Source organism: Malania oleifera, chromosome 3 (genome assembly GCF_029873635.1).
Source record: "Malania oleifera isolate guangnan ecotype guangnan chromosome 3, ASM2987363v1, whole genome shotgun sequence".
Lineage (NCBI taxonomy): Eukaryota > Viridiplantae > Streptophyta > Magnoliopsida > Santalales > Ximeniaceae > Malania > Malania oleifera.
In genome coordinates this window covers 61,814,393-61,839,810 of record NC_080419.1, presented here as the reverse complement: position 1 = coordinate 61,839,810, position 25,418 = coordinate 61,814,393, and the positions used below count along the sequence as shown (strand labels likewise).

Sequence of the window (25,418 nt, the reverse complement as noted above, 5' to 3'; positions counted from 1 at the left end):
AAACACACATAGGTGGTAAAATCACTCAAAGAAATGACCAAATTGCCACCACTCCAGATTCATGACAGAGGAAAGAGAATATTGCAGACTTATGCTAGTGATTTCTATTGGGGAGTAGCTTTAATCGAGGAAAAAGAAGATGGGACTACACATATTTGTGGATACAAGAGTGGAGCATTCAAAGAATTAGAATCGCACTATTACTCTACCTTCAAAGAAATATTAGCAGCAAAAAGAGGGATTGAAACGTTCGAATTCCATCTGATTGGACATACTTTTACGATTGAAATGGATATGTCCTTTCCAAAATGATCCAATTCAAGTAGAAGATCCTCCCGCAATGACAACTTCTTAGATGGGTGAATTGGTTTTCATAGTATAAATTTGAAGTAAAACACATCAAAAGGAAGCACAACATCCTTAGTGACTTCCTATCAAGTCCAACAAATCCCCAAACTCATCCCTAGGTTCTCTTCCTCATAACATCCTCATCTTCCTCATCCCTTTCACAACTTGTTTAGACCCTTCCCAGTGATATCCAAAATAACATCCTTAACCACACCATTTATAAGAGAAATCACAAAATGATCCAAGGTCTCCAGTCCATTCTCCTCTCAAAATACGGTTTAGTCAATGCACCAATAAAATACTTGGACTGACACCCTCTTTTTCCATATATCAATGGCCTTTGGGTCCCTACACTTTCCCATTTGACCTTTCCTAAGGAGGCATTCCTCCTTTGGTACCTTGCAAGGACTTACCGTCTCAGTATGATCTTTCACAAACCTTGGACCTACGCCTTCATAACAAATCAGAGACAGACCACGAAAATATAGTTACTATAAAGATTGGATATTGATCTTCAAAATAGAAGCACAATGGGTTGAATAATTATATTTCATCATTGGGTCTCCATATTTATTGGTTATTTTCCACCTCAAAGATGGGATCCAAATCCAAGACGGGAATAGGTATGTTAATATCTCTCCCATCTATGAAAGGATATGGAGTTTCAAAGAAAATCCCTTTGCGGATTTGCACCTATCATCACATAATTGGATTAATACAAGGAAAAGTCTATGCCGCAAAGATCGGATTGATCCAGATAAATTACCACAAGATTTATTTAACCCAGTGCACTATCAGGATGATGGGAGAGCCAAAAGCTCTCATTAATCAGTTTTGTTTCCCCATTTCTACAGTACCTACCTACTGAACAAGCTGACACTTTATTATGTGGAACAAACAGAGAGTAATGGGACAATTGAAGACTTGGAGATGATGGCGGTCTACCCAATAGAAGAAGAGGAGGAAGACAGGGTGAGAATGGACCTTTGAAGGGCCACTAAACAATGGACCACTGAAGCAATTATGCCCAGCTTTATCTTTATCTTTATTTTCAGTTTTATCTTTATGTGTATTGTCATTGTCAGTCAGCTTTAGCTTTATATGTATTATCATTTTTAGCTTTATCTTTATGTGTATTGTCATTGTCAGTTAGCTTTATCTTTATCAAAATTTCTGTAAATGAGATAAGGAAAAAGATTATATTAGAGGCATATTCCAAGATGCCATGCCATATTCCCTCGCTCCTAATCTATTTAAAGGAGATTCCAGCCTCTTGCTAGAGCAAAGAATTCTCTTGGAAGAGTTGGCAAGACAGTTGTACCGAGAGGTGTCGAAGAAGTCATTGAGGCTTCTCCTTTCGACTCTCACCAGCTTTTGGCAACTGAAATAGAATAGTTCGTCACTCTGGAATTCTCCCTAGAGCTTCCCAGAAAGTACCTCAACCAGGGATTCACCCATATTCATATTGGATCTTTTAAACTCTACCTTACTTTTCACGGGAGAAAAGGCCTTCCGGTTTGCTCCAGAATTGCTCTCCTTGATAGAACATTTGGCAATTTCTGACTATCCTTGCATTAAGCGTTGAACATTCTATGAAGGAGAGCAATTCTAGAGCAAACTGGAAAGCCTTTTCTCCCATGAAAAGTAAGGTAGAGTTTAATAGCACCAATATGAATATGGGTGAATCCCTAGTTAAGGTACTTTCTGGGAAGCTCTAGGGAGAATTCCAGAGTGATGAATTGTTCTGCTTCGGTTGGTGAGAGTCAAAAGGAGAAGCCTCAATGACTTCTTTGACACCTCTTAGTACAACTGTCTTGCTAGTGAATTTCTTTAGGATGTTTAGAGGGTATTTGGTTTTGTCATAGACGTGATATGGGTTTGTAATATGAAGACTTTTGGTTTGAGGGACAAAACTATCATCTGGTACATAATCTTCTTCATACATATAATCATGATGATTTAGGTTTAAGGCAGATGAAGATCTGGGTGAAGAGTTGAGGGAAGGGGATGGAGTCAACATAGTTCTGGAAGACATGACTTCTTAATTGACACGATCACAACCTAAAAGTGAACAGATCTCTTGCCCAACTTGTGGAATAAAACACATAATCAATCAAAGTTTCCTTGTTCTTTATCAATCATTAGAGAAGCAAGCTCTGCCCGACCAAAACACAACCTTCCTTGGCCTTCAAATAGGTCAAGGGCACCTTAGGTCTTATTCTCTAATGACTTCAAGAAAATGGGAAGCTTAGAATGAAACCTACAGTTTGGTTTTGTCCATCACTGTTCTAATGTGGAGGATCCACGCAAAATGTGGCAACCACAAAGCATATGGTGTTTGGGACAATCACCTCTGTTGTGGGCAAAGAGATCCATCACTGCTCCAAATGAGTCTTTAAGCTTCCATGGCTTTGATACCAAATGGGCACTCAATGTAGGATTGTAAGTAAGGATGTGGAAGAAAGGAACAAAGTGTAAAATAAATGGAACTCTTACAAGAGAATTCTTTGCTTTTACTTGCTTTCTTTAGCTAGAGGCTGGAGCCTCCTTTAAATAGATTAGGAGTGGACGAATATGCCATGGCATCTTGGAATATGCCATGGCATCTTGGAATAACATAATATTTTTCCTTATCTCCTTTACAAAAATTTTGATAATGCCAAAGCTGATTGACAATGAAAATACGCATAAAGATAAAGCTAAAAATGATAATACATATAAAGCTAAAGCTGTCTGATAATGACAATAAACATAAAGATAAAGCTGAAAATAAACATAAATATAAAGCTGGGTATAATTACTTTAGTGGTCCATTCAGTGGTCTTTTAGCGGTCCATTGATTCTTGCCCTATATTCCTTCTCTTCTTTTGTTGGGTAGACTGCCATTATCTCCAGGTCTAAAATTGTCTCATTACTCTCTGTTTGTTCCACATGATAAAGTGTCAGTCTGTTCATTAGTTAGGTACTGTAGAAATGGGGAAACAAAACTGGGTAATGAGAGCTTTTGGCTCTCCCATCATCCTGATAATGCACTAGGTTGAATAAATTTTGTGGTAATTTGTTTGGATTAATCTTATTTTACTGGGATAGACTTTTCCTTGTATTAATCCAATTATGCGCTGATAGGTGCGGATCCAAAAAGGAATTTTCTTTGAAGTTCCGTATCCTTTCATAGATGGGAGAGATATTAACATACCTATTCCCGTGTTGGATTTGGATCTCACCTTTGAGGTGGAAAATAACCAATAAATATAAGGACCTAGTGATGAAATCTAATTGTTCAACCCATGTGCTTCTGTTTTGAAGAACAATATCCAATCTTTCAAGTAATTGTAATGGTGTGGTCTTTTTCTTTGATTTGTTATGAAGGCATAGGTCCAGGGTTTGTGAAAGATCATATCGAGACGATAAGTCCTTGCAAGGTACCAGAGAAGGGGGAATGCCTCCTTAGGAAAGGTCAAATGAGAAAGTTTGGGGACCCAAAGACCATTGATATATGGAAAAAGAGGGTGCTAGTCCAAGTATTTTATTGGTGCATTAACTAAACCGTATTTTGAGAGGAGAAGGGACTAGAGACCTTGGATCATTTTGTGATTTCCTTTATGAATGGTGTGACTGAGCATGTTATCTTGGATATCACTGGGAAGGGTCTGGACAAGTTGTGAAAGGGATGAGGATGCCATGAGGAAGCGAACTTGGGGATGAGTTTGGGGATTTGTTGGTCTTGAGAGGAAGTCACTAAGGATGTTGTGCTTCCCTTTGATGTGCTTTACTTCAAATTTATACTACGAAAACCAGTTCACCCATCTAAGAAGTTGTCCTTGCAAGAGGATCTTCTGCTTGAATTGGATCATCTTTGGAAAGGAGGACATATCCATTTCAATTGTAAAAGTATGTCCAATCAGATAGAATTCGAACTTTTCAATCCCTCTTTTTACTACCAAATTTTCTTTCAAGGTGGAGTGATAGTGCGATTATGATTCTTTGAATGCTCCACTCTTGTATGCATAGATATGTCTAGTTCCGTCTTCTTTTTCCTCGATTAAAGCTGCTCCCAATAGAAATCACTAGCATCAGTCTATAGGATTCTTTTTCCTTTGTCAGGAATCTAGAGTGGTGGCAATTTTGTGGTCTTTTCTTTGAGTGATTTTACCGCCTCTGTGTGTTTAGCTTCTTTAGGGGGCACATCTTTATTTTTCAAAAGCTGGTGGAGTGGTGCTATGTAAGTTGCCAGCTTTGGGACAAAGTCTGCCATATAGATATAATTGACAATATCAAGGAACTACTGCAATTGTTTTGTCGTCATCTGACTATTTGGAAAGGTGCTGAGCTGTGTAGCAATATGCGGTTGCAGCTCATATTTTCCTTGACTAATCTTCATCCCAAGAAAATCAATTGTCTTGACACCATTAATCATTTTCTTTTTTGAGAGCATAATTCCATAGTGTTCCACAATATCTATGAAATGATTCCGAAGCTTAGTATATGATGTTGTATCCTTTGAAAACAGAAGGATATAATTAATGTAGATAAGGGCATGATGAATTATTGGCTGGAAAATCTTTATCATTGCCTTTTGAAATATGGATGGGGCCACTTTGAGCCCAAATGGCATGACAGTCCATTGATAGTGGAAATTAAGTATGCAGAAGGTCTTAGGCCTGTCATCTAGATGGACGCTCGATTGCCAAAGGCCCACTTTCAAGTCAAATTTTGAAAATACTTGGGCCTTCGATAATTGTGAAAATAGGCTGGTCCTATTTGACAATGGGAACTTGTCATTAGCAAGAAAATGGTTGAGGGGCTGGTAGTTGATGACGAGCCTAAGCTGTCCTCGAAATTGTTTAGCCCTTTTGTTGACATAGAAGGATTCACAAGCCCACTGCGACTTTGTTGGTTCGATGAGCCCTTCTTCTTGAAGCTGGGTCAACTCATTTTGGGCCAAAGAATAGTGTTCTAGATTCATCCCCTTGTGATTGGCATTAGCTGGGTTGATATCTTCGTTCTTTTTTTAGGGGAGACTGACAAAGAACTCTAGATTCTTCCATAAAGGCTTTGGGCATTTCTTCAAAAACTCACTATGGCTGTCCGCATAATTTTATCGAACTAATCATGCCTTAATCCCCTCCAAGGACTGAGTGATCTGGAAGAGATTAAGGGTCTTGGTCCATTTGTAACAAATATGATCTAAATTTTAAACCTTGTGTTATTCGTTGGACCTTGTTTAAGTGCTGAATGATATCGAATCCAATGGGAAGATCTTTGTTTGAAAGGTTTGACCCAAAAAATGTCACCTTGATTAAGCATTCTGGATGAAGCTTAATATAAATAGGAACACTTTTTAACCTGACCTAGAAGTGTTCTCCATTTGCTGCCTTGAATCCTTGGTTACAAAGGCTTCCATATGTCTTTCGGGAGAATACTTGGTTTGAGAAAACTGCAAGCTACTCCTATGTTCAAGAATGCAATGACTTTAACCGGCTTTGAGTATTTATCAGCTAATACCCAGACTGGAGCAGAGGGTGAAACATAATTTCTTTTCTTAAATTGTGCTGATAATTATTCTTGGATGGAACAAAGGTTGTGGACTTCTTCCTTTGTTGATGCTATCGGGTAGCACTCATTGTTAATGGGTTGGATATGAGAACATTCAAGTGGATCGACTTGGTAACTCTTGAACTCTTCAACTTCATCTGAAGAGTCTAAAAAATCTGTCTATCCACATTGTTGGAAAGCAAGGATAAAATCTTCATTTTGTTGGTCATCAATGGAGAATATAGATTCGATGTCATCATCTGAATCTCAATCTGAGACTTCGTGCAGCATTTGAATTAGTTTAATTCTCTTCTATTTCTGGGGACATCTTTTTGCATAATGCCCCTTTTGATTGCAGATGCTTCCTTTTTCTCAAATATTTCCAACGCTTCTCCTTGCGCTTTGACCTTCTTGATTTTCTGTGGGGATAAACATCTCCTTGTTCTCTTGTTGGGCAGGAGCATTGCCTTTTTCCTTTGTACTTGATGAGGAGGTCCTCCCTTTTACATTCCTTGGTGATCTTCATCCCTGCTTTTTGGACTCCTTTTTAAATGTCATACTTTCTGCAGACCGCATCCAGATTCGTAAGAGTAGTTTGATATAGTTTACCAAGGGAGGTGCTTTCAGGTGTTTTTCCACTCATTTGAAGTTTTCGAAGGACTTCTTCTCTTAGTGGATTAGGCAAGCTATTAAGATAGGCTTGCTTGAGGTTGATGTCGTCTGGTCCTCAAAGAGTGTAATATCTATCAGAGATAAGATTATAATACTTCTCCAGATCTTTTCTTTTAATTGAGCAGCATTTAATCTTCATGTATTCTTCTCTGGCTTAAGTGACGTGGTCTTTCCAGGCACCCCATAATTCTTCTATGATTGTGGAGATAAAGACATCAAGGTTCGGTACTTGCGATATCTCCAAGTGCCTGTAATCTCCAAGGTTTATCCACACTAGATTCTTAATATTCCAATGAACTCGGAAACAACCCTTCCAATGACTTCTTTGAGGGTAATTCCTTTTTTCATCAATTTTGCGTTGCACCATGCATGGAGTTTAAGGATCTTATTCCTCCACTGTCTTGGAGGTATTCCTTCTAATGAAATGGTTGGTCGATTTCCATTGTTGCTTGAACTATGCGTGAGAATGGCTGATGCAGTATTCTTTGAGAGGTTGATGTTGTCATCCACTCCTTCATCTTCTGTAGGATTGTTGTATTCTGTCTTGTGGGTGGATGGTTGGGTCATCATTGTAGGCTTTGGAAGTTGAATCTCTTCTTCAGAAGAATCATCATTCGTCATGATGACAAGTGTTGATTTTGATGCTTCTTCTGGATGTAATGGATCATCCATCTTAGTAAGGAGTTTGGAGATAGATATATCCTTTTCTAGAACCCCAATTTGTGGTTCTTGATTTGGATCACTTGGTTCTCCAATTTTTTGCTTATCTTTCTTCTTTTGAGCAGTGGAGACTGCTGTTGATTCATCCCTTTGAGTTTGGGTTGGCTTTTGAGTATACTGCCTCTTTTTGAGTTGGAGAAAAGAGTCACTGCCTTTGAAGGATGCTTGCATTGATACCGGCTGAAACATTGGTTGAGGAGAGCTGAAAGCCAAAGTGGATGGAGGGAAAATAGGGTCAATCCTCGCCCTGTCTATGTTGTTGCTTCTGGTTTTGCTGGAGGGAGTTTAGCGGGGCTTTTGTGGTGCTGCATTTCTGCTTCTTTCTTTTCAAAAGCTGGAGAGAATGCCAACATGTGCTTAATCATTTGCATTAGCTCCTTATGCAATCTTTGGATATGGTTCTGACATTTGTTGATGAGGATTGATGTGATATCGAACTTGTTTTCGACATTGTTGGCCAACTCTATCTGGTTATCCATAATTTGCTGAAGCATTCTGTTCTGGGCTATGGCATTTTCTAACTGCCAATTGAGAGTTGCTTCAGCTGGGGATACTTGCTCGGTCAATCCGTCTAGGTTGACTGCAATTGGATCTTTGATCTTCCAGGAGTGCTTTGTACAGGATTGCACATCTTTGTACTCTAATGGTGGGAAATCACCATCATAGTTCGAAGGTCTATGCATGTTAATTTGGGGAAGTTTATCATCTTTTGTTCTTTTCCCCTCGTACTTGACATAGTAGTCCAATTTCCCAGATGGTTCCCCTAACAAGCCGACTTCTGGATCTCTGTCTTCATATCTCCTTTTGAGTTTCTGTTGGGATTTATGCTTCTTGTTCTTACCCCTAACTTCTTCTTCATTAGACCATTCATACACTGGATCATTAAGACATTCATCACAGGTACAATCAACATCAAACCACTTATGATTGGAATTGGTCATAGGTTTGTAAACTAGAAAACTGTCTCCCTTGAAGTCTTGAATAGGGACCTGAGATCCCAGAGAAGGTTGACTGTCTGATCATGATCTTCTGGTCTTTCAGAGGTGGTGATGAATTTGGATGCGGTTGGATCATCATGGTGGGAAAGACATGTTGAGGAGATGCCTCTGTTAATGATTCCTGATCCTTTGGGAAGGAGATATGAACATTGCCATTTTTCATAGTTTGGTAGACCAGATCATGGAGGATGACTAGCCTAGGGATCTGGTGAAGCTACTCATACTTGGTTACCCAAGATTGTGGGAGATGTTTTAGGAGTTCTTCTCTAGGTAGCTGTCTTGGGATGTGGACATGGCTTGGGACAAGGGAAGTATCATAATTGACAAGGAGAGCGTCTTGATTTTCCCGAGGGGCTGCCATATCAAAAGAATGGTTCTGAAGTCTATAAACCATTTGATGGTGGAGGGTTGCTGCTATGGAATTAGAGATGTGGGGTGCTCCAACAATTTGGATCTGGACTTTAAAAGCAATTCCCATATTGTGGTCGGGTAGATTCAAACTGAAATTAGGGAAGACAATGAAGCTGACCATCCTTGCATTAAGCGTTGTTTGCATAGTGGCAATGTAGACATGCTCGTACTTGCAGAACTTTGAATCAAGGAGAGCAATTCTGGACCAGAAGGCCTTTTCTCCCGTGAAAAGTAAGGCAGAGTTTAACAACACCAATATGAATATGGGTGAATCCCTGGTTGAGGTACTTTCTGGGAAGCTCTGGGGAGAATGTAAAAGTGACAAACTATTATGCTTCAGTTTCCAAGAGTTGGTGAGAGTCGAAAGGAGAAGCCTCAATGACTTCTTTGACACCACTCGGTACAACTGTCTTGTTAGTGAATTTCTTTAGGATGTTTAGAGGGTATTTGGTTTTGTCATAGACGTAATATGGGTTTGTAAAATGAGGACTTTTGGTTTGAGGGACAAGGCTATCTTCTGGTACATAATCTATTTCATACATATAATCATGACGATCTAGGCTTAAGGCAGATGAAGATCTGGGTGAAGAGCTACGGGAAGGGGATATGGAGTCAACATGGTTCTGGAAGACATGACTCGAACCTCCTATCACAACCTAAAAGTGAATTGATCTCTTGCCCAACTTGTGGAATAAAACACGAAATCAATCAAAGTTTCCTTGTTCTTTGTCAATTGTTAACTTATGGTCAGGAAGTAACTTTGTGTACTGTTATGTTACATGCATGGTCTTAAATTTCCATGAAATTGTCAAAATATTTGATTTCCATCACCCTCGAAATCGAAATGGCAATCAATTTCCGTCTTGCATAATTTCTGTCAAAATCTCAATGAATCATCTTAAATTTATCGAATTCTTGAAAGTTTAGGGAAACTTGTCGAAATTTTAACTATACGATGTAATTTCGTCAGATTTCAAATGAGAAATTTAGGAGTGAAGTTAAATTTCTATCTTAATTTATTTTATCGAAAGAAAAAATTATTACAAGTGCTTTTGAAATTATATGAAAAAATAAACTTACAGTAGCATTTTATTTAACCATTCATGTCTAAATTAACATTATTTGTATAATAAATAATATTGAAATAATTTATGAATTTCGTTTATACTAACTAAATATGTTTAATGTATACTATCTTACAAATAAGTTTGATACACATACTATTTTACAACTTTTCTACCTCATACAAAACATAGATGTATTTAATTTGCAATATATTAGTCCTAAAACTTATATTAATATGTTTGTTAACCATTTCTTAAGTTTCACAAAGAATTCCATGCTTTACTACTAATTTCTGTTATTTTTTAAAATCGATTGAAATTGACATCGAAATCGAAATTTCCGTTGAAATTTCCATACTTTTGGAGCTTCAAAATTTGAGTTGAAATTGAATATTAAGACCTTGGTTACATGAATATTTATTTTAAAAATATGCTCGTGTTTTACTTGTGCTGATGGGCTCAATTGGTCTTTGGTTGGAAATTCATAGAGGGTTGACGATAACATTATCTGGGTATTGAAATTTAGAAGATAGTTCTACAACTTTGTGGTCTACATAATTGTTTGAAAGCTTGTCTCTAAATCTCTATGGGGGCCGAGGTTGATGATGTATGGAGAAATTGCTCTCTTATTGTTGAAATGTTTGAAACCCTTTTTAGCAGGGACATCATTGGTGAGCGAGCCCGCAAATACCTATCCACGTATAGATTTTCTCAATAGCATGAGATAGCCTTAGATGGATCTTAGTCATATATAGATATATGTATATATTGTACGTGTGTGTGTAATAAGCTGTATATCTGATAAAGCTCTTTTATACTTGTGTAGGCTAATATGCTTGAAGGTGGGGGGAAAACACCAATTCTCACTCCTATTGAACTTGAGGAAGTTGGATATAAACTTGTTATTTATCCACTTTCTTTGGTTGGGGTTTCTATTCGAGCAATGCAGGTCACATCTCTTCTACATTTTTATATAAATGGTTGATTTTTTGCTTATTTGTATTGGCTAAAATAATCATAATTAAATTAAAAAAATGATTTAAAAACTCATTATGGCTGATATCTGCGAGTTTCTGTACTATTAATGAATTGAGCAGTTGTGTTAATTGCTTAAACATGGCAGATGGTGGCATGATTCTTATCACTGTGCACCTTAATGGGAGCAAATTTTATTTTGTTTTGTGTTATACATGATCATTGTGATTTGGGAATTCTGCTAAAACAAATTTGCATTTCAGTCATGAGAAGGGCAGAAGGAGGGGTTGTGGGTAATTGTGTTCTTGATTACCACATTGATCATACTTGATGAATATTTGAATTGGCTTTAACTTCTACTCTCATCATGCTGTCAAGGGAAAGTGATTGATTTGGTCTTGCTTTTGGTACTTATGCATATATATATATATATATATATATATTTGAAAGTTACGAGTGGTTATCTCTTTAGCTGTCTCATATGTGAGATAAGGAAGTACATCTGTAAACACATGCTGCTCGGAGCCTAACTATTTGGTTGAGGCATACGGATGGAAGACTACTTTTACTGCCCTCTAGGCATCTTTACAAGAGGAGTAGGTCTAGGAAGTTGGGATTTCATTTTGGTTGCAAATCTAAAAGAAATTTAAGCTTCAATGAAGAAGATATAGCAATTACGGTTAGAGAGGGAGAAGAGAAGAAGAAATTAGAGGGGAGTAGGTGAGTTTGCAGTCCCTTGGTGCTTTTGTACAGCTCTAGGTCTGCTCTCTTTGTATATTAATAATAGGATGCAAGGGACAAAATACCACTCACACCACTTAATCACTAAAATAACATATCCTATCTCCTAACACTCCCCCTTAAGGAAGAGGGGTTTAGATATCAATTGACCCTAGTTCTTTGCAACAATTAGGCAAGGTGGGTTTAAATAAAGCATTTGTGAAACCATCACCTAATTGGTCCACAAATTTAACAAATGGAGTCTTGACAACTTTCTTCAACCTAGCATACCTCACAAAATGACAGTCAACTTCAATGTGCTTTGTCCTTCCATGGAATGTTGGGTTGCTAGCATTATAAATGGGAGCTTGATTAAAACAAAACAATTATGTGGACTTTGCTACCAAGAATCACATGTTTGACATAACATATCTTAACCACACAATTTCACTAATACCATGAGCCCCATAGCTCAGTGTTTTGATTCCGCATTGGATCTTTCTACAGTAGTTTGTTTCTTGCCGTGCTAGGTAAAAAGATTGCCACCCACAAAAGTACAATATCCAGCAGTAGTAAGCTTTTGATTTTCAACAAAGCTAGCCCAATCTACATTAGATTATCCTATGATTTCGCAGTTTTAATTGCACATATATATCAAACCTCTGCAAAGGGAACTCTTGGGATATAATAGAATCCTACAAACAAAATCCAACTATGCTGCTTGGAACTTTCCACAAATAACTCTCCACATCTATGCCAAAATTTTTTCGAGAGAATTTGGATGAATCCCGACTTTGATCACCTGCCAAGAAAGAGAAAAATGGCTTAGAGGACTCTAGATGTACTCAGGGGGATCACTCTGATGCCTAAGTTAGGGAATCTGGAAGGATTGTACGTTCACATTAGTAAAAGTATGGATTAGAATAAGATAGGATGAGATGCCTTACCTTCCCTGGGGGGGTCCTTTTTATGGGCATTTGTGATAGCCCCCTATTGATTTCCCTACTAATGGATCGTAGGGGTTACATTTCGTATAGGTTACTAGGGATTAAATATTGGTGTGCTAACCCCTGCTTTAATTAATAGAAGTTACCTTCTTTTCATTAATCCCTTGACATTTTTTAGTTTTTGGTCTTACATTAGTTACTGCCAAGTTTAATGCCAAACTCTCTTTTAGATTATATCAGTTGCCGCCTAACTCTCAATTCTTAGAGTTACCTTTTTGGTTCGAGAGTACATTGTATTTACTACAAGTCCTTTTATTATCAAGAGATTCGGATTAAATCATCAAATAGGAGTCTTTGAGCTTTTGAGCGATGCTCATTAGACGCACCAATACTCTACCAAGCGATGCTCGTTTCTTGTTGCCTTATGAGCGGTGCTTATCAAATGAGTCTATACTTTGCTGAGTAATGCCCGCCTCTTGCTACCTCATGGGCGTTATTCATTAGATGGATGTTCTTGGGTCTCATGGGCGGTGCTCATTAGATGGACCAATTTTTGCTGAGTAAGGCCCGTCTCTTGTTGCCTCATGAGTGATGCTCATCAAATGACCATTTTTGTGCCTTATGAGTGGTGCTTATCAGACGGGTCAATTCTTTGCGGAGCAGTGTTTGCCTCTTATTTTCTCATGAGCGGTGCTAATCAAATGGGCATTTTTTGGCCTCTTGAGTGGTGCTTATTATCAGTTGTATTGAATGCCTTCTTTGTGAGGGTTCTTCTCATTATATAGCAACGTTTGAGCTAATTACATGGCAGTTACATGGCTGAATCTCAGCAATTACATCAATCCTATCTAACCCAATGGGAAGCTAAAATATATAGCTAATCACAAGATATTTACAGCTATAATACAAGAATCATGCCATAAATAGATAGGCTAATTATGGTTTGATATAATTTGATTGACATCCCCCTTCAAATTGATACGGGTCGATCAAGAAGCATCAATATGCCCATGAGAAACTGATGGCGCTAACGAGTCATGGCTTTCGTAAAGATGTTAGTAATTTGGAGGTCCATGGAAATGTGAGGAAGAGAAATGACATGAGTGTCCAGTGCTTCCTGAATAGAGTGACCATCCACCTCAATATGCTTCGTGCGCTCATGATGAACGGGATTAGCAGCAATCTGAATAGCACTAGTGTTATCAGCATGGAGAGGAGTGGGATCAGGCTGACAGAAACCTAGCTCAACAAGAAGCCCAAGAAGCCAACTAATCTTAGAACAAGTAGTAGACATTGCACGGTATTCAGATTCAATTGAAGATTTCGAAACATGAGCCTGCTTTTTACTCTTCCAAGAAATCAAAGAATCTCCAAGGAAGAGGCACCAGCTTGACAGTGAATGGTGTATTCCCAAGAGAGAAGAAGGGGGGGGGGGGGGTGAATTGGGTATTTTAAAAATTCCTAGGTCCATCTAAATTCACAATTAGTATACCGCAACCTAGGGTCTCTCTAAGCAATTACCAATCCAAATATTGATATGTGGAAATATTTAAATCATGCACAACATTCACAATAAATCAATTTTAAACATACACGTGCAGGAAAGATAAATAGTAAAGAGAGAGAGAGAGACACAGTATTTGTTATTGGGGTTCGGCCAATCCTGCCTACGTCCCTGCCTTAAGCCAGCAGTTAAAGGATTCACTATATGCTCTCACTTAACTAGGCAGAGCGACGCCATTTACAACTCTCCTTATGGGGCAGAGACTCCCCAGCTCAATTACAGGGCTGAGCCACAACTCGTTCTCCTTACGAGGCGGAGTCTCCTCAGTTCACTTATCGGGCAGAACCAAACCAAATCTCCTTACGAGGCGGAGTCTGCTCAGCTCACCTAACCGGGTTAGAGCCAAATCGGAACACCTTACAGGACAGTGTATTCCTCTTCAGGTCACTCCTGGAATACGAAGATATTATTTGTTGTGTATAAACAAAATGCTTCTACAAAAGCAGAAATGTATAATATGAAGCTCTAAAATGCACTCTCATATGATATGAGTTTAAGCTCAGTAGAGAATGGGTATTTTTCTTAAAAATGATTTTTGTAATCTTTGAATGAATGTTTATGATAAGCTCTTCAAAGATTTAAGCCCAATAAATGTTTCTCCAAAAATATATTTTAATAAAAAAGTAAGAGAACCTAGGGCTTGGCAAAGATTAATTCAAGAAGCTTTCCAAGCAATGAATATATCAATAGATATGTGCTCACAACCTTCTTGAATGATACTCAATATTTAAAACAAAATGATTTACACAATATAAGTGTGGGAGATATTGAGGTTTAGCTCAAAATAAATTTTTCAATAAAGAACAAGATGAGCTTATGAATCTTGCAATGGAGATTCAAACAGATTCACAAGCTATATAAGGTTTCTCCAAAAATATCTATCAATAAAGAATATGTGGAGAAACACAAGCTTTACTCTCAAGAAATGATTTTGAAAAGAAAAGAGTGAATGAGAGTTAATGGATTTTTGATATGAAAAATGAATGCTCTCTTGAAAAAGATTTTGAAAATAATAAAAGTAAGAGAGTATAAATCAATAAAGCACACATATATTTTTAGAGGATTTTCAATATGATCATTAGTTGATAAAAGAGTTATGAGGAGCTATTTATAGAGTTCTTGAAAAATATGATTGTTTGGGACACAAAGGGAATAATTAAAATTGCTTAATTGCGAATTAAACACGTTTTTGTGCTGAAAAATTGACCAACCCGAGCGGTTCAGTCGACCGGGGGCTTTGCCGGTCGGCTAAGCCAAGAAAAAAATTCAAATCTCTGCGAGGTTCAGTCGACTTAGGAGAGAGATGGTCGGCTGGCCAAGGAAATTGCCAAAACCCCGAGAAATGGTCTGCCGAGTGAATAGTGCCGGTCGGCCGGGTGAACAGTGGTGGTCGACTGGGGCTATTTTGTTCTAAAATGGTTAGTTGGCCGAGGCTTTCTAAACAGGCCTATGAATAGGGTCAGTTGGCTGGCCCTTTAAAGCCTTCGTGAGGCCGGTCAGCTGGGCTTCCTTAAGCCACGTTAAATTCATAGGTCGGTCTGCTGAGGCATTTAAAACAAAAAAATGGCTAGTCGACTGAGGTAAGTAAAAACCTCAAGTTTAGCCCCAATTTGAGCTCAAAGTTATTCCAAAAAACCCTTGTATGATTTTAGCTCTATGAAAAAGATTTTTGATTTAAGTGTTTTATGGATATAGATACTTTGGATATAAATGGTCAACTAAAATAATTTAGCCAACATCTAAGTTTAGTTTTTATACAATTCAAAAGTCTAAAAGCTATCATTCATATCCATCTCTTAATCTTTAGTTTCAATGAGAAAAGAAGATTAATTAATAAGAGAACTTTTAGTCGGAGTTTTGAATCTCAAATTTTAATTTCAAAGAAAATTTTAATTCATAGTTAAAATTTCAACATATTTTCGCTAACTTTCGAGATTTTGATAAATTTTGAATGAGTCAAGGAAATTTTGATGAAAATTTTTGAAGATGGAAACTGATTGCCATTTTGATTTTGAGAGTCGTGAAGCAAAAATTTTGATGGAAATTTTCATTGAAAGTTAAAACCTCCTCATAAGTTTGTGTATGTTTTGTTTCAATTACATTGCATGTGTGACTACTCCTTTCCACATATCAGACAGTATTAGGTATTACTCTAATTAAGTTTTAAGCAGTAGATTTGGTTGCCACATACTAATGCCCTTTGAGTTTCTCATAGTCATCGATTGTTGGTGCCCCTATAATCTAGGATTTCTAGTGATTATGAATCTATAATATCGCACACACATGACCTAAGGATGGATGGAAATTCTACTGCTGATTGATTATGTGACTAGATGTCAAAAATACGAACAAGTACCAACTTGCATAAATCTACATTGATATAGATCTTATTTGTGATTTGTGGATGTGTAACTTGACTTATCCAAATCTTTATTTTTTTTTTGTATTTTTTGTTTTTTTGTTTTATATTAGTATGAAGATCATATATTTGTTAGCAATGGACCTAGACATGTTAAATGGCTGGGTATGGGTCAAGATGGGTAGAGTCATTTATGACACATTTACCCATTTATGACCCATTTATATAATATATTTGATCCATTTATGATTCATACCCATTCAAACATGGGTCAACCCATTTACCCACTTAATTTTAAAGCATGCAAAACCAAATGTTGAATACAAGATGAAATTTATAACTATCTTCAAATATTATCATTGCCACATCTTCCTACCATCTTTGAAGGTTGTTTGATGTATTACTCGATTGAAAAATATGTATGTAATTACTTAAATTACGTACATGCATGCATATTAATTAGTTTGCATAATCGAATCGAATCAAGTACATTCATAATTGCATGACTACATACATGATACATGTTTGAACCAAGGTGTCAATAGTTACAAAATGATGTATATATTTACGAGTTATATTATTAATTACGTAATAAATTATATAGTTATTTAATTTCAAATGGTAGTTGTAGCAAATACTATAATTATGTATCTATATAATTGTGGACATATCTTAACCAACCAATTATGTAATTACGTACATGCATACATACATATTAATTTATTTGCATAACCAAACCCAACCAATTATACACACTCATAATTACATAATTATGTACATATATTAAAACCAAGGTGTCCATAATTACAATATTATGTATATAGATTTCCGAAGTATAATATTAATTTTGTAATTAATTATATAGTGTTGTGTTTTTGTGGCTCTTATACTTGATGGAGTGAATAAACAAAGGAAGAAAACATATTTGAAGACATTTGTGTAAAGTAGCAGCAGGAAATCGTCGATGGATTGACTCAATTCGTCAACTAAAAGATACCGAGAGCAGATAAAATTCAGTTTGTCTAAATTCGTTGATGAATTGACCCAAATCGTTGACGAATTGACCCAACTCGTCGACGAATTCGCTCGGGGCTGCAAGGATGTTTTCAAATTTTGAATATGAACGTTAAAACGGTTGGTGTTTGGAGGGAACCCTCCGTGGTGTTTATAAATATACCATTCTGGTTATATTCAGAGTGTGGAGAGATCATTGTATTGATTGTATTGTGTACTTTGAGATTTTCATAGTGAAATCCTTTGCCAATTGCTCCCGTGGATGTAGGCTTTGCCGAACCACATAAATCTTTGTGTGGATTATTATTGCTTTCAGATATACTATGTGTGTGTGTTCTAACTTGGTTCTTCATTGTTTGCTGCATTTAAATTCTGCTGTGCAATCCCGAGTTCTTTCACAACAATTGGTATCAAAGCGTTGTTGTTATGGCATCAGACACTTCATATGCAAAGTTTGATCTTGTCAAATTTGATGGAACCGAAAACTTCGGTTTATGGCAAAGGAGAGTGAAAGATTTACTTGTGCAGCAAGGGATGGTGAAGACCTTGTATGGTGCTTAACCGGAAGGTATGGATGAGGCAAATTGTACGGAATTAGAGGCAAAGGCTGTGCTACAATACGATTGTGTCTGGCCGAGGAAGTGCTCTATCATGTAATGGAGGAAGATTCTCCTGCGGCTGTTCGGAAAAAGCTTGAAAGTTGGTACATGTCCAAATCCTTTACTAACAAATTATTCCTTAAGTAGCGTCTTTATTGGCTTAAGATGGTTGATGGTTTGAACTTAAATCAACACATCAACGCATTTAATCAAATCATAAGTGATTTAATGCATGTTGATGTAAAATTTGAAGAGGATGATAAGGCATTGATGTTACTGAATTCCTTGCCAGCAACTCATACATATGAAAATTTAGTTACCACTCTTACGTGGGGGAAAGAGTCCCTAAACTTGGAAGAGGTAACAAGTGCCTTGTTGGGTTTTCATTAAAGGCTGAAAATCTGCGATGAAAACTCACACGGAGGACTTGTGGTGAAAGGTAACTTTGATCATGGGAAAGGAAAATTCAATAATGGATCGAGTCAAAAATCCCGCACTCAATCCAAGAAGAAAAAAGATATCCGGTGTTATAAGTGCGGTAAAAAAGGACACGTTAAACCGGAGTGTCCGGATTGGAAGAAAGGAAATGCTAAAAAGCATGAAAGGACTTCAAAATCAGCAAATGAAGTTCGAGAAGAAATTCAGTTTGCGGTGATGGTGATGTACTTTCAGTTTTGTCGGGGGTCAGATCGCTCACCTCATGGACTCATGGATTCTAGACTCAGCATGTTCTTACCATATGACTCCAAACAAGGAGTGGTTAAGTACTTACAAGTTGGTAAATTCAGGTTCAATTTTTATGGGCAATGATATTTCTTGTAAAATCATTGGCATTGGAAGTGTTAGAGTTAAAATGTTTGATGGTGCTATGAGAACCTTGAGTAATGTAAGACACATACCAGAACTACGGAAGAGTTTAATTTCACTTGGCACCTTGGATTGTAATGGATTGAATTACAAGTCCGAAGGTGGAGTTATGAAAGTATGGAAAGGTAATCTGACAGTGATGAAAGGACAAAAGTTAGATGGAAATATTTACACACTAAAGGGAACTATTGTCGTAGGTGGAGCTGCAGCCGTAGATACTGAATTTGATGAAACAGTCTTGTGGCATATGCGTCTTGGGCATATGGGTGAACATGGTATGAAAGAACTTCACAAGAGGAAACTCTTGAAAGGTATGAAAACATGTAAGCTGAATTTTTTTAAGATTTGTATTCTTGGAAAACAAAACAGGGAAAAATTCAAATTAGCTATTCACAAGACGGAAGGTATTCTTAATTATATACATTTTGATGTTTCGGGTACGGTTAGAGTAGCATCAAGAGGTGGACATGTTTACTTTGCGAGTTTTGTTGACGACTACTCACGGAAAATCTGGGTATACTTCATGCAGCACAAGTCTGATATGTTTGTCAGGTTTAAGTTGTGGAAAGCTGAAGTGGAAAACCAGACGGGGAGGAGAATCAAATGCCTTAGGTCAGACAATAGGACCGAGTACGCTGATTTTAGGTTCATGGAGTTTTGTGAGTAGCAGGGCATTAAGAGACATTTCACTGTTCGCCGGACACCTCGACAAAATGGTGTGACTGAAAGGATGAACCGAACTCTAGCAAAAAGAGCTCGATGTCTTAGGCTTAATGTAGAGCTACCAAAGAACTTCTAGGTTGAGGCAGTTAGTATGACTTGTTTCTTGGTAAACCGATCACCAAGGGGATCACTAGAGGGGAAATGGGCAGAAGAGGTATGGACGGGAAATGTAGTAGACTATACCGGATTGAACGTATTCGGTTGTCTAACCTATGTTCACGTGTCTAGTGAGGAGAGATCGAAGTTTGATGCAAAGTCTAGACGTTGCCTCTTTTTGGGATATCAAAAAGGTGTAAAGGGGTTCAAGCTGTGGGATCCAATGGCAAACAAGGTGGTGATTAGTAGAGATGTAATTTTTGATGAGAAGGCTATGGTGAAGCGTATTCAACAATTTGATGAACAGAAATAGGATCTAGAAAACTGGAGTAGAGATGAACATGTTGTGCAGGTGGAGTTAGAAGCTCAGGGCAACGACAATGATCTTGGTCCTTTGGTTGTGGGGAGTTCTAGCTTGGGAAACCAGTAAGTTGACAATATTCCTATACGGAGATCCAGATGCACTATAAGACCACCGCCAAGGTATGGATTTGAAGAGTTAGTATCTTATGCTTTCATTACCAATTGCAATGATCCAACTACATTTCAAGAGGTAGTGCACGGCCAGGAGAAAAGTAGGTGGATGGGTGCAATAATTGAGGAAATGGAATCGCTGCATAAGAATCAAACTTGGGAGTTGGTGGAGCTTCTAGTTGGGAAGAGGGCGATAGGTTGCAAATGAGTATATAGGAAGAAGGAAGCAATTTTAGAAAAGGAAGTAGAGAGATTCAAGGCATGGTTAGTGGCAAAAGGGTACTCACAAAAAAAGGGAATAAATTATGATGAAATCTTTTCACTTGTGGTCCGTTACACTTGTATTAGGATAATGTTGGGGTTGATAGCTCATTATGATCTGCATTTGGAACAAATGGATGTGAAGACGACATTTCTCCATGGTGACTTGGAGGAACAAATTTATATGGTACAGCTGAAGGGATTCAGTGAATCAGGGAAAGAACACTTAGTTTGCAAGTTGAAGAAATCTCTTTACGGGTTGAAACAGTCTCCAAGGCAATGGTACAAAATATTTGATTCTAATATAATCAAGATTGGCTACAAAAGACGTGAGTATGACTGCTGTGTGTGTGTGAATAAACTTGATGATGGTTCTCTTATTTTATTGTTGTTGTATGTCGATGACATGTTAATAGCTGCGAAATATTTAACTGAGGTAAACCGGTTAAAAGAACAGTTGCATAAAAAGTTTGACGTGAAAGATTTTGGTCCAGCCAATAAGATACTTGGAATGGAGATTCGCAGGGACAGAACTGCAAGGAGTTTGTGGTTATCTCAGGGCGGTTATATGGAGAAGGTGTTGAAAAGGTTCAGCATGGCTGATGCTAAACTAGTATGTACACCTCTAGCAAGTCATTTTAGATTGTCTACTGCAGAATGCCCAAGTACGGATGATGATATTTGGGACATGTCAAAGGTCCCCTATGCTAGCGTCGTGGGGAGTTTAATGTATGTCATGGTGTGTATAAGACCAGTCTTAGCACATGCAATGAGTGTGGTGAGTAAGTTTCTTTCTAATCTGGGTAGAGAGCACTGGGAAGCCGTCAAATGGATTTTCAAATACTTATGGGGTACTTCTAGTTATGGCATAATGTTTGGCAAGCAACAGGATAGTCCATTAGTTGTGGGGTTTGTTGAACCTGATTATGCAAAGGATATGGATGACAGAAGGTTTACAACGGGTTATGTTTTTATCCTTATAGGAGGACCTATATGTTGGAGGTCCATGGTACAATCCCTGGTGGCATTGTTTACAACTGAATCTAAATATGTGGCCATTGCCAAAGCGGCAAAGGAAGCCTTATGGCTTACCTGTTTGGTCAAAGAGCTGGGTATGCAACAAAATGGGGTGGTGCTACGTTGTGACAATCAGAGTGTTATTTACTTAGCAAAGAATCAAATGTACCATATGCTAGAACCAAACATATTGATGTAAGGTTCCACAAGGTTTGGGAATCGATTACTTTAGGGGAACTTATATTGGAGAAGATTCACACATCTGAAAACATAGCGGACATTTTGACAAAGCTGGTTACTACTGAAAAGTTCAAGCATTGCTTGAACTTACTTCATGTCGCCAAGTGCTAGAAGGGAGAAAAACCCAACCTAACGTTCTAAGGTCAATGTGGAGCAATTAGATATATTTTAGGTTCTCCTAAGGGGCGTATAATCACCAAGGTGGAGATTGTTGTGTTTTGTGGCTCTTATACTTGATGGAGTGCATAAACAAAGGAAGAAAACATATTTGAAGACACTTGTGCAGAGCAGCAGCAGGAAATTGTCGACGAATTGACTGAATTTGTCGAGTAAAAGATACCAAGAGTAGATAAAATTCAGTCTTTCTGAAATCGTCAACGAATTGGCCCAAATCGTTGATGAATTGACCCAACTCGTCAACGAATTTGCTTGAGGCTACAAGGATGTTTTCAAATTTTGAATATGAATGTTAAAACGGTTGGGTGTTTGGAGGGAAGCCTCCATGGTGTTTATAAATATATCATTCTGGGTATATTTAGAGTGTGGAGAGATCATTGTATTGATTGTATTGTGTACTTTGAGATTTTCATAGTGAAAACCTTTGCCAATTGCTCCCGTGGATGTAGGCTTTGCCGAACTACGTAAATATTTGTGTGGATTATTATTGCTTTCAGATATACTGTGTGTGTGTGTGTTCTAATTTGGTTCTTCATTGTTTGCTGCGTTTAAATTCCGCTGTGCAATCCTGAGTTCTTTCACAACATATAGTTTAATTTCAAAAGGTAGTTGTGGCCAATACTATAATTACATATGTATCTACAAATTACAGACATATCTTAATCAATTAATTACGTAATTATGTACATGCGTGTGTGCGTCTTAATTGGTTTGCATAAACGAATCCAACTAATTGTGTAGTCTCATAATTGCATAATTACAAGCACTTGTAAGCAAAACAAACCAATTATGTAAATATAATCACGTAATTATTTGCATATTCGAACCAAACTATCGAATATTACAAAATTATGTACATGGATATATGAATTATAGAATTCATTACGCAATTATGAATTTTAATTTCAAATGATATGTCTAACTAATATTATAATTACATTATCTATATAATTATGGACATATCTAAATTGAACTTATTATGTAATTACATACATGCATGCATATTAATTTGTTTGGAAAACCAAACCAAATCAATTCTGTACATGCATAATTGCGTCTGTGTACACGTTCGAACTGAATTGTCCATGATTGTAAAATTATGCCCATATATTTTCAAATTATAATATTAACTACGCAATTGTGTTGTTTAATTACATAACTACATAATTACGGACATATTTAAACTGAACTAGTTATGTATGCATTTGAACCAAACAAATTGCGTGCATTTATAATTATTCATAATTACAAAATTATGTATATAGATTTTTTGAATAACAGAAATAATTTTGTAATTATGTAGTTTAATTTCAAATGATAGGTGTAGTCAACAATTAATATAATTACATACCAATAAAATTAGGGGTTGAACCAATTATGTAAAGTATGTAAATGCATGCATATTAATTGATTTGGAAAACCAAAGTAAATCGAACTACTTACATATACATAATTGCATAATTATATGCATGTCGTAACCAAGTTGTCCATAATTATAAAATTATGCATGTAGATTTCCTAATTCTAATATTAATTACATATTGATATAATTTAATTACAAATGATAAGCATATACAATATTGTAATCACATACCAATATAGTTACGGACATGTCTAAACTGAACCAATTATGCAATTATGAACATACATGCATATTAATTAGTTTGAAAACTAAGTCAAATTATGTACATAATTGTATAAATATTCAAACTGAACAATACATAATTGCATTATGCACATAGAAATTCAAATTATAAAATGAGTTACTTGTAGTAAATTTTAAAATGTGATAAATTAAATAAATTAATTACTATTATAATTAATAAGGTTGGAAATTTAAATGGGTTGATGGGTTAAGTGGGTACACCCATCTAACTCATTTAATAAATGGGTCACCCATTTATGACCCATATAATTACTTGGGTGTACCCTAACCCTTTTATTTATGATGGGCATGGGTGGGTTAATGGGTATGGGTAGTAATTGCCACCATTAAATGGGCCCAACCCCGGGGGAGAGGGGGTTGAGGAAGCTTGTATTCCATAAACCTATCTGAGTTTCGGTCAGTTTTTAAGAGGTCTTATTCTTCTTCAGCACTTTGCATTTTATTTTTCAAGCAGGATGCTTTATCTGCTATCAAACGAGGCCGTATCCCTCCTCCTGGAAGCATGCCATCTTTTGAAGAAATGAAGGAGATTTTAGGTTTCAATGCTTACTATGAAGAGGAGAAGCGATATGCTTCTAGCACCAGTCTGCTATCTTCACAGAAAGGTGGGAATGTTATTTATCTTAAATACAGCAAGCTTAATCACAAAGAGAACTTGTTTATTGCCTTGTTTATCCAGGTTAGTTGGGGAAACTTAGCACATGGTGTGAACCACTATTCTGCAAACCTTTTGAGGAGCTGGGATGAAATGACTTGAAAATTTAGATGGAATCCTTTTAGAGAGCTTTGGGTAGCTTTCTGGTAACTCTTACGAAATTTTTTGTTGAACTTCCATAAACCTTTGCAACTTTTCTGATCCCCACTTATTTTTATATTGAAGTTTTGCATTTGCAATATAATTTTCAACTATTTTTCCCACTTCTCTTTTCCATGTTTACAGTTTTCCTGTCCCATTCTAGAAGTTATGGATTTTGATGAAAAATATTGATCATGCTTGGTGATTAGTGCATCAGTGGAGGAGAGAGCTTTCAATTACACAAATGCAGTATTTGTATCCTGACATTAAAGATGTAGAACATATAGTTACAAAATAACCCAGAAATAACTAAAATTCCTACCACAGCCTGATTTCCCAAACTAAAATAAAATCCATAATTTCCTTAGCCTCGGCTGAAATTGGTGTGCCATACTGCTTGGCTTCAAATAAATTTTTGAACCTTGAATGTACTTAGTGAACCCCTCCCTTGGACCTTGTCAAACAGGGCGAAAAATGATTAGAATTCATTTCTTAGCATTTTATGGTCTAGACAAGCCACTACCCTCAATAAATCAAGCAATACGAACTTAGAATGGGTCACCACCTCTAACTTAATTAATATAAATAGTAGGGACCTACACAATCTATCACGCAAGGATTGCCACTGCTCAATTTCAAGTGGTAGGAATCACAACCACCATTATCTCAATCATGTAACTTGATAGGAACCCCTAAGAGTTAGCATCTTGAAATGTCACAGCCTTGAATAAATGGGATCCAATTAACAAATGGAATTATTTTAATAAACACTTATAAGAAAACAAACTTTTGACTCTAGAATTGGAAAGGCATCTTAAAGAAAGTCTAGGGTTTAGGAATTAAGTTATAAATTGAGAAGCTCCACAAACATTGGGAAAGATGTTAAGCATCTCAATTTGCTCTTTTAATCTTCATTTTTTTTTTTTAGCAAATTGGTTTTCTTTGATCCTTTTAATAAATAAACTTGTTAGATTACCACTTTATATAAAAGCTTAAGCTATTAGGTTGTGGGCCAACAATGTATATCAAGCCTTAACAAAACCAAACAAGGAATCCAAGTGTTAGAATTGGTGTATTCCCAAGAGGGAGGGTGAATTGGAATTTTAAAAATTTATCTCCTAGGTTAAATGAAATACTCGTATAATACAACCTAGGGTCTTTCTATGCAATTCCAA

At 36.9% G+C, this 25,418-nt stretch overlaps 1 protein-coding gene across 2 annotated transcripts in view; it reads left to right on the top strand.

Annotated features, from left to right (window-relative positions):
• Positions 1–25,418, top strand: part of LOC131152287 (uncharacterized) — an 86,126-nt gene that overhangs the window by 28,989 nt on the left and 31,719 nt on the right. For both annotated transcript variants that reach the window (XM_058104097.1, XM_058104098.1), the window contains exons 4-5: positions 10,575–10,697; positions 23,902–24,052. In XM_058104097.1, coding sequence (XP_057960080.1) covers positions 10,575–10,697; positions 23,902–24,052 — 274 coding nt within the window. The remainder of the gene's footprint in view (positions 1–10,574; positions 10,698–23,901; positions 24,053–25,418) is intronic.